We start from the raw sequence: 11,053 nt of genomic DNA on the forward strand, positions 1-11,053 counted from the left end.
CATTCATGCTCTTATTTTGAAAGCAATGTCACTTAATGGACTGTACAATAAATAAAAGGATGTACAAAAAATAAACTGCCTGGCTTAGGTTCATCTGCCTTGCAAGGCTGAAATTTAGGAATTCAAAAACAAACTGATAACCATTGGCCTAAAATATTGCTGGCTTTATGTGAAACCATAATCTGTCCTATGATGGGAGAACACCATTTGTTTTAGAGCTTTGAGAGAGCATTCACTAAAATCACATAACATTTGGTTGGAATAAACACCTGCATAGCTGTTAACCTTCAGCAGCACACAGTTGCAAACCCCTGATTTAACAGCCGATATCATAAATATCTAGGAAAAGTGCTGCTGGCTGCAGGATTTATGCACATTTCTGATTAATCTGTACTGAATGTCCAAAGAGCACATGGCTAATTTATTGCTCCAAATATTACTGGAGGAATACAAGTAGAGTAATTTTGTTTGGGTCTGTCTAGCAGTGGTCCTCAGGGAAAAGAGATGTCTTATTGATCATTGAGAGAACATGACAAGTTCCAAGCAATTTGGCTTTTATTTATAGTGGCTGATTGAAATATATAAGGTTGACTAAACAAGTTTCAGCAATATAAATCTGTATTTTGGAAAACATACAAGTCAGGCTGTTTTACATATTTACATGTACAGAAATGATTTACAATAGTTACAAGTACAGGAAGTGATTGAAATAAAGATCAATTCATGCTTAGATGTGTGGTAACATAGTTACTTTTCCCTGAGTGCAAATGCAAAGCTTCGTCTGCGTACTCGTGTCCTTCCTGCTGGGTGTTCCGCACGCTACCGTCATAGCTCGCTTCATGCAGCTTAACATTTGTGGTTGTCATTTGAGCTGGGGCCAGAGCAGTGGGCTTGATAGATGGGGTTATCACCACACTCTGACCAAGCCATTCATTTCCTTTGGCCGGGCATGGAAACACTAAAAAGATGACTCACACGGGACAATCGCATTAAAAGCAGGGCTGGGTAGGGCCGCTCTTCTCTTCCGGTCTCACCATCAGCACACACATTAATTTCAGCTTGCCTCTGTAACATCACCGGTATAAATCCTAAGGGGGATATTTATATATACACCCCTGGCTGGCATCTAGTGTGTGTGATATTTCAGGCTGTCCAAATCACTGTGTGTGGATGGAGAGAGAAATTGAGTCTGATTGATGGTTGTGACATTAACTGGTGACAAACGGCAAGGCGGAGAACAGATACTTGGCCCTCGTGCTTAACCCGCGGATGATATGAGATTAAACCTCCCAGAGGACTGTAATTCTTCTTATCCAATTCATTAGGAGTTATTCTATTTACACAAAGTGCCATGGGCTTCAGCCAAATTGCATTTGTGTTTTTCTTGTAAATATAATTGTAATAGTTTTACTTGCCATCAGATGCTTCTGAAACAAGATTTTCTACACTAACCCACACACTGTAAAGAAGCTGCCAATCCCACCGTCTTGCCTTATTATCACTTTCACAATCAACATTTTCATAGTTACATTATTACTGGCAAAAGCTCCTAATTACATGGCCTGATGCTCATTACCAGAGCACACATCAGGCTGCTGTCACACTTTTTGGTCTACTTTACCTCCTATAGTGGTACTGTCGTCTCAAGTATTGCATTGCACATCACTTACACTCAAAAAAAAATATATGAGTATATGTTTGGGAGAGAAATCAAATTTACAAATGTCACTCCACCAATTTATTATGGAGCAGGGTGTTAAGTTTTCCAACCAACCTGCGAATTAGTAAATGTGACAGATCCCCGTCGAGCCATCCCTCCCACAAGGGCCGATCAGCCATTAAGGAAATCTACGTTTTTGTGCTGTGTTTGTTCTGAACACTCTGCTTCAAAACTCGGACAGTATGCCTGATATTTAGTGGACACTAAGCAGAAATCTAAGAATTATGGCTTCATGTTTAATGTTATCCCACTGTAAAGAGTCCAGCAGCCTGGTCCATGTAGTCCCTGAAGGCAGGTCACTGAACTCATTTGTCTGGGTTCACTTCTTAAACAGAAAGGTTACTGGTGAGTCAAAGGATCACTACCAGCTGAGAGAAGCCCTCGGTGGTTAAAGCACAGGGCTCATCCTGCTCACACATTAGTCTCCAACCCTTGGAGGCGGTCCATCCTCTGCATGTTGCGCTCGATGGTGGCCTGGCACGTGATTGGTTCGGCACACTCGGCAAGGAACCACCCCCTTTCTCCGTCGCGCAGTCGCTCGCCTTCATACCAGCCTAAGAGGAGAAATTGCATATGACAACTGAAACGTGTTGCGTTTCCTCATGCTATTACTGTCTCCGTGTCTTTGATGCTCAAAGCTGTCTGTTCTTTAACATGAAAGTCAGTTGCCATGGCCACCAAAAGGGAAATAACCTTCGGGCTTGTGTGTTTAAAGATGTGGTTTTAAACCTACAGTACACAACCAGGTGTAAGGCCTATTATGGGAGACAGATAGGATTTGAAAAGGAGAAGGAGAGAGCGTATAAAAGTGCATGATGAAAGGGCGCAGGTGAAACAGAAAGGCGGAAAATGAGATGAATACTAAAGAGGGCGAGGGAAGCTATAGAAAGAGCTAGAGAAAAAGATGGAGCGATAAAGTCGAGAGAGAGAGAGAGAGAGAACGCTGAACATACCGTCTTCTACAGTCTGCGAGACCAGCACCACATCAGCCACCTGCAGAGACAACTCATCTGGCTGCTTGGCTGTGTAAGTTCTGATCACCTCCACCTGCATGACATCTAAACCAACACATAAAACACATGTCCGTGACTCACTGCAGATCAGTTACACTTTCCTTATTTGAATATATCTGAATTAAAAAGCCAATTGTTTTGAAATCAATTTAAACAAAGCCAATTTTTTAAATTGTCTTATGACCACAAGGTGGTGCAGCAGGCTAAAAGGAGAGGGGTGTGTGTGTATGTGTATGTATGTACAGTGGGGAGAACAAGTATTTGATACACAGCCGATTTTGCAGGTTTTTCCCACTTACAAAGCATGTAGAAGTCTGTAATTTTTATCATAGGTACTCTTCAACTGTGAGTGATGGAATGTAAAACAAAAATCCAGAAAATCACATTGTATAATTTTTAAGTAATTAATTTGCATTTTATTGCATGACATAAGTATTTGATACATCAGAAAAGCAGAACTTAATATTTGGTACAGAAACCTTTGTTTGCAATTACAGAGATCATACGTTTCCTGTAGTTCTTGACCAGGTTAGCACACACTGCAGCAGGGATTTTGGCCCACTCCTCCATACAGACCTTCTCCAGATCCTTCAGGTTTCGGGGCTGTCGCTGGGCAATAAGGACTTTCAGCTCCCTCCAAAGATTTTCTATTGGGTTCAGGTCTGGAGACTGGCTAGGCCACTCCAGGACCTTGAGATGCTTCTTACGGAGCCACTCCTTAGTTGCCCTGGCTGTGTGTTTCGGGTCATTGTCATGCTGGAAGACCCAGCCATGACCCATCTTCAATGCTCTTACTGAGGGAAGGAGGTTGTTGGCCAAGATCTCGCGATACATGGCCCCATCCATCCTCCCCTCAATATGGTGCAGTTGTCTTGTCCCCTTTGCAGAAAAGCATCCCCAAAGAATGATGTTTCCACCTCCATGCGTCACGGTTGGGATGGTGTTCTTGGGGTTGTACTCATCATACTTCTTCTTCCTCCAAACACGGCGAGTGGAGTTTAGACCAAAAAGCTCTATTTTTGTCTCATCAAACCACATGACCTTCTCCCATTCCTCCTCTGGATCATTCAGATGATCAATGGCAAACTTCAAACGGGCCTGGACGGGCGCTGGCTTGAGCAGGGGGACCTTGCATGCGCTGAAGGATTTTAATCCATGACGGCGTAGTGTGTTACTAATGGTTTTCTTTGAGACTGTGGTCCCAGCTCTCTTCAGGTCATTGACCAGGTCCTGCCGTGTAGTTCTGGGCTGATCCCTCACCTTCCTCATGATCATTGATGCCCCACGAGGTGAGATATTGTATGGAGCCCCAGACCAAGGGAGATTGGCCGTCATCTTGAACTTTTTCCATTTTCTAATAATTGCGCCAACAGTTGTTGCCTTCTCAACAAGCTGCTTGCCTATTGTCCTGTAGCCCATCCCAGCCTTGTGCAGGTCTACAATTCTATCCCTGATGTCCTTACACAGCTCTCTGGTCTTGGCCATTGTGGAGAGGTTGGAGTCTGTTTGATTGAGTGTGTGGACAGGTGTCTTTTATACAGGTAACGAGTTCAAACAGGTGCAGTTAATACAGGTAATGAGTGGAGAACAGGAGGGCTTCTTAAAGAAAAACTAACAGGTCTGTGAGAGCCGGAATTCTTACTGGTTGGTAGGTGATCAAATACTTATGTCATGCAATAAAATGCAAATTAATTATTTAAAAATCATACAATGTGATTTTCTGGATTTTTGTTTTAGATTCCGTCTCTCACAGTTGAAGTGTACCTATGATAAAAATTATAGACCTCTACATGTTTTGTAAGTAGGAAAACCTGCAAAATCGTCAGTGTATCAAATACTTGTTCTCCCCACTGTATGTATGTATGTATGTATGTATGTATGTGTGTATGTGTGTATGTGTGTGTGTGTGTGTGTGTGTAAATAAATGTTTGTGGCAACTTACTGGTTCTGTCCTGACTCTTGTTGTTATTGACATTCTGGCCCAGAGCGCTGATCCACCGAGCACGCTCATTCCTACAAGAACACATAACAACACATAAATAAGTTATTATACTGTTTTGACATTAAAAGAGTTCTGGACATTGTGGAGAGTTGTATTAAGCCTTTTGAATTTGTATTACCGATCTTATGCCACAGCTGTTGCATATGCGAACAACATACACAGATTTAAAGGACAGTCAGAATCAAATTAAACTACGCAACAGCAAATATAAGCAGGCTTGCATGCACACAAGCGAACAGGCAAATAGATAAATTAGTTGCCCAGCAAGTTTTGCCTTCCCTCCATTCTCCGACCCCTCTCCATGAGAGAACAGAGGTGTGTTTTCAGTCGCAGGGAACTGAGAACAAGCTCAAGGCTGATTCCCAGGAGGGAAAAGACCTGCTTCTGCTTTCCCTCTCTCTTGTGTGTTTCTTGGGAGGGGGGGGGGGACTGGGTGGAATCGCACAGGTCAGATTCCACGAAATTCAATCTCCAATTTCACCTGCTCTCATTTACTACTGAAGGATTTAGAAAGAGCAAGAGAGGGAGCGATAAAGGGGGTTCAGGAAATGAACCAGAGGGGGTACGTGAGGCCCCCTATGACTCAGCACCGTTGGCTTGAATCATGCAGATAAGTACAGACAGAGCGGTATTTGTGTGGACGCTCTTCACAACAACCTCAACAGCTTTGAACAGGCATGTTCCATGAGTCAGAGCTCATTATTGTATTTCCATTGTACACATGCTTTGATTCTTTTCAGGACACATAAGCTGTAAAAACACAGGGTCATGTCATTCTTCCTCAACTAAAATGGACCGTATGAAATCACCATAAACCATTAGTACAATCACTTTCAATAAAATAATTAAACTCAGAGGCCATCAATGTGCACCCACAATGCAATATTATGACTGATAAAGTGTGACCTTTGGAATCAAATGATACATGTTATTGTCTCAAAGCAATCAACACCTATCAGGCCAACCACCTATATTTTGTACCTTTCAATATGTTCAATTATTTCATGCAATCTTGACACTTGTCTAATAGATGTGAGGCCACTTGTGTCATCATCCAGATTATTATATTATAATATCTAATCAGGCATTGTTCTGTGGACAACTGCCCTGTGTATTTTAAATGTGTGTCTGCATTAACACACCTGATTCAGTCTAGTTCCAGTTTAGGAAAGGCCATGTAGGAGATGGAAAATAAATTACATGCATCTACTGTATATGTTGTCTAGACAAAAAACTACTTTTTTCGACATACTATACTATGACTTTTTTAAACATTTTTTTCAAAATATTATACCATGACTTTTTATCACTTTTTTCGACATAATATAATTACTTTTTTAAATCACTTCTTTCAACATACCATACTATGACTTTTTTCGTCATATATTTGACATTTTTATAAATTTTTTTCGACATACTATGACTTTTATCACTTTTTTCCGACATACTATACAATGATTTTTTTTATCAATGTTTTCGACATACTATACAATGACTTTTTTTTGACATACTATGGCTTTTTTCGACATTCTATACTACTATTCTATACTTTTTTATCACTTTTTTCGACATGACTTTTTATCCCTAATTGGTCTAATGTCCAATTCTTGTGTTCCTTGGCCCAATCAATTCTCTTCTTTTTGTTGTTCTTCCTCAGTAGTGGCTTCTTTGCAGCAATTCGACCATGAAGGCCTGATTCATGCAATTTCCTCTTAACGGTTAACGTTGGGATGTGTCTACTACTTGACCTCTGTGAAGCATTCATGTGGGCTCTAATCGAGGTGCTGTTAATTTGCGGTTTCTGAGGCTTGTAACTCTAATGAACTTAACCCTGCAGCACAGGTAACTCTTGATATTCCTTTTCTGGGGCAGTCCTCACGAGAGCCAGTTTCACCATAGCGTTTGATGGTTTTCGCGACTGCACTTGAGGATACATTCAAAGTTCTTAAAATTTTCCGGAGTGACTTACCTTCATGTGTTAAAGTAATGATGGATTGTCATTTCTCTTTACTTTGTTGAGTAGTTCTTGCCATAATATAAATTAAAACAGTAGTTGAATAGGGCTTTTTACTGTTTATCGCTGTGTACCAACCCTACCTCTGCACAACACAACTGATGGTCTCAAACACATTAAAAAGGCAAGCAATTCCACAAATTAACTCTGACAATGCACAACTGTTAATTGAAAACCATTCCTGGTGACTACCTCATGAAGCTGATTGAGAGAATGCCAAGAGTGCGCAAAGCTGTCATCAAAGCAAAAGGTGGCTACTTTGAAGAATCTAAAATATAAAACAAATCCTGATTTGTAGTTGACTTTTTCCTACTACATAATTCCATTGGTGTTTTTTCATAGTTTGATGTATGACGTATTCATCCACAATGTAGAACATAATAATAAAAAATAAAATCTACTGAAAATACTATGACTTTTTGATAACTTTTTTCGACATACTATACTACTACTTTATCACTTTTTTTGACATACAATACTATGACTTTTTTCGACATAATATATGACTTTTTAAAACTTCTTCAGACATACTATACTATGACTTTTTTATCACTTTTTTCAACATTCTATACTATGACTTTTTCGACATTATACGACTTTTTCCGCTTTTTTTGATATACTATGCTATGACTTTTTTATCACTTCATTCGACATACTATGCTATGACTTTTTATCTCTTTTTTTTGACATACATACAATGACTATCACTTTTTTCAAACTATACTGTGACTTTTACATCACTCTTTGACATCCTATACTATGACCTTTTTATCACTTTATTCGACATACTGTACTATGCTATGACTTTGTTCGCCATACTATACTATGACTTTTTATCACTTTTTTCGACATTCTATACTATGACTTTTTCGACATACTGCATTATACTTTGACCTTTTCATCACTTTATTCAACTATGACTTTTTTTGACATACTATACTATGACTTCTTTACAATTGTTCCATCGTACTATACTATGACTTTTAATCACTTTTTTCGACATACTATCATATGACTTTTTCATTACTTTTTTCGACATACTATACTATGACTTATTATCACATTTTTCGACATACTATACTTTGGTGACTTTTTTCACCTTTCTCTATTTGTTATCATAATGGCTCAGTTGTTAACACCGCTCCAAATTGCACCAGCAAGTAGGAACTGCAAACTCTGACCCAGGTTCGATTCCCGATATGACTTTTTTCGACATACGGCTATGGCTTTTTAATCACTTTTTCCACATTCTATACTATGGCTTTTTTATCACTTTTTGTGCCATACTATAGTATGGCTTTTTTTTTTTTTATTACTTTTTTCCACATACTATAAACTTTTCCACATACTATATTAGGACTTTTTTTTACAAATTTTTTTCCACATACTATGACTTTTTTACGATTTTTTCTATGATCAACTTTGGCTTTTCATCGCTTTTTTCAGCATACTACAATATGACTTTTTTCTCACTTTTTTCTACATTCTATACTATGACTTTTTGACATACTATACTACGCATTTTTTATAACTTTTTTACATACTATACTATGGCTTTTTTAATCACTTTTTCCGACATACTATGACTTTTTTTTCGATATACTATACTATGACTTTTTAATGGCTTTTTTGACATACTATGATAACCGTTTTCAACATTCTCTATTTGGTATCACAATGGCTCATAGGTCAACACCACTCCAAATAGCAACAGCAAGTAGGAACTGTATACTCTGATCCAGGGTGGATTCCCAGTATGACTTTTTTCGACATACTTTACCATCACTTTTTCGACATACTGTACTATGACTATTTTGACACATTACACTTTTTTTCGACATACAATACTATTACTTTTTTTATTACTTTTTTCAACATATATAACTATGAATTTATTACTTTTTTGACCTATACTATTACTTTTTTTCGATACACTATACTGTGACTTTTTTTTAAATCACTTTTTTTCGCCATACTATACAATTACTTTTTTATCACTTTTTTTCAGACCTATTATAGTATGACTTCTTCTTACAACATACTATACTATGACTTTTTATAATTACATACTATGAATTTTTTTATCACTTTATTTAACATACTATGACTTATTTGATATACCACTTTTTTTTTATATACAATTACTTTTTTTTAAACATACTATACTATGTTTTTCATAAATTTTTTCCCACAAACTACACTGTGACTTTTTTCGATATACTATTTTGACTTTTATGACTTGTCGACATGACTTTACTTTTCTAAAAAACCTTCAAATATTCCACTTTTGTTTAATAAATGATTGTTAAAGTCATACTAATTAAAACCATTCCCACTTTTCCAACTATTCTCACTACTTTAACTTCTTCTTATGCAGTTATTCCAGCAATGCAGTTTAGCTTTGGCAATTTAGCTTTTCAGCATTCACAAGCATTTTCTGCAGGAAATGCATTTTCTAATTTTCACATACTGTTTGTCTAAAATATACCTGTATGCAGGCTGTCTAAAATCTTTAGCGCCCGTCTCTTTGAGGCCCCATCCCAAAAAAGTGTTTCCGGGTATCAGCACCTGTCCTCTTGGAGTCTGCACCATCATTGCAGCCGGGGAATGACTTAAACAGCAATGTACGGCACTTTAAACTTATCTACTGTATACTACAGTTGTCACATCACAACCTTACGGAAGTCCTGGCGGCTCGTTTAAAAGGCACAGTTTCTGAATAAGGGCTGTGTGCATTCCTCTGTGGATTGAGCATTTTAATACTATCACAGTATTTATATAGCACCTCGACCTGCTTTATAAACAAGACATAAAATCTCATTTTTACAATATGAGACCTTTAATTTAGCAAGTATTTGGTCTTTAACTGTATGAGTACTGGAAAAACTTTAACCTGATGATGGGGTGAGATTAAAAACACAGAACATGGATGTACGTACCAAATTTCATGTTGTTGAGATATTTTACTCTCACCCCAATTGTGAACCTGCTGGTGGCGCTAGAGTAAAGGGCTTTGATAAAAGGGCCTGGTTACTTCTCTGTACTGAATGCGCAGTTCTTCGAACATCCGAGCTGCTCTGTGGGAACAGCATCTGTTAGTCGTTGCTTTTGACAGCTGGACAACTGCCGACAGATTCATGTGCACATACGCAACACACCACCATGACAGGTCGCTTTCTCATGCTTAAACAGCTGAAATACTTAATGTATTCAATATATCGAGCGCAGGAGCAAACAGGCAACCACATGTGTTCGAAAGGCACTTCATGGTTATCTGTGGAATGTAAGGCACATACCAAGAGGTTCAAGTAAAAAAACAGCCTTCGATCTGTGACTGTTTGTATGTGTGTTTACATGCATGCATGTGAATACTGCAAAGGTACAAACAGCAGGTACTTGCCCTCTTCCCTTTTACATGACTACAAGCCTGTGCAGGATCAGTCTATTCAAGAAGTAGAGGTAGCAAAGCACCTTCTGCCTTGAACCATTCATCCCAAGGTGCAAGAGAATGCCAAGAATCATAAATCTATTGTCAAAGGTTGTTGTTTCACCTCTGAAAAGAGAGGCCTCGCTACTGCCCTGTAAAACCTCTTTCTCACAAGCAGATAAAAAGTGATGACAGCCTCTTTCTAACCTGCCTTCCCCTGCCAACTTCAAATCACCACCAGACCACTGGTTTCCATCTTTACCTCTCCTCCTAACCCTTTCCGCTCAGTTCTGTCAATTTGTTTACTCCTCACCAAATCCCTCCCTTGTTTTTACTCAACCACAGGTCAGAACAGTATTTGGGTTCAATTCCTACTGCTCTGACAAAAACATGACATCTCTCTTGCTGCAGTTGACCAGCCAGGGAAACCCGCAGGCAGAGGAACAATTCCCATCAGAGAGTTTCTCGTTATCACATAAACGAAAGCAGACATAGTAAGATAATCAAAAACAATAACATGACCGAAAGCATACTGAGTAAGAAAAATGTAAAACAATGCCAAAGTGCAACAGACTCCCGTCTCCGTAACCAGTGCTGCTTTGTGTTATAGCTGCATTTCTGACTAATAGAACTGTTTTGCTGCAGACTTCTGTAGCTGCTCTGTTCCACTAATAGAGAAGCACTATTCACCGACTCTGGACAGGACACAACATCAGGGTCATGGGGAAGATGTGCTGACATGTGCAGACCAAACAAAAGGGTACAGAGAAATGGAAGAGGACACAGACAGAAAAGAAGAGAATCACAAACGGCACACAGGCGCCCTTGTGCCATCTCCGATCCAGCTGTCCTGTCTGGATTCCTGACGTATTACGTT

The 11,053-nt window shown here is 38.9% G+C and overlaps 2 protein-coding genes across 2 annotated transcripts in view; both read right to left on the reverse strand.

Moving 5' to 3' along the window:
• Positions 1–4,669, reverse strand: part of LOC144515288 (extracellular calcium-sensing receptor-like) — a 193,621-nt gene extending 188,952 nt beyond the window's left edge. Inside the window, exon 1 of the mRNA XM_078245996.1 lies at positions 3,529–4,669. Coding sequence (XP_078102122.1) covers positions 3,529–4,218 — 690 coding nt within the window. The 5' untranslated portion in view covers positions 4,219–4,669. The remainder of the gene's footprint in view (positions 1–3,528) is intronic.
• LOC144515289 (rho guanine nucleotide exchange factor 26-like) overlaps positions 538–11,053 on the reverse strand; it is a 33,373-nt gene continuing 22,857 nt past the window's right edge. The window contains exons 13-15 of the mRNA XM_078245998.1: positions 4,676–4,746; positions 2,674–2,778; positions 538–2,274 (exon numbers count right to left, since the gene is read on the reverse strand). Of these exons, the coding sequence (XP_078102124.1) occupies positions 2,132–2,274; positions 2,674–2,778; positions 4,676–4,746 (319 nt within the window). The 3' untranslated portion in view covers positions 538–2,131. The remainder of the gene's footprint in view (positions 2,275–2,673; positions 2,779–4,675; positions 4,747–11,053) is intronic.

This window comes from Sander vitreus, chromosome 3, assembly GCF_031162955.1.
Source record: "Sander vitreus isolate 19-12246 chromosome 3, sanVit1, whole genome shotgun sequence".
NCBI classification, from domain to species: Eukaryota; Metazoa; Chordata; class Actinopteri; order Perciformes; family Percidae; genus Sander; species Sander vitreus.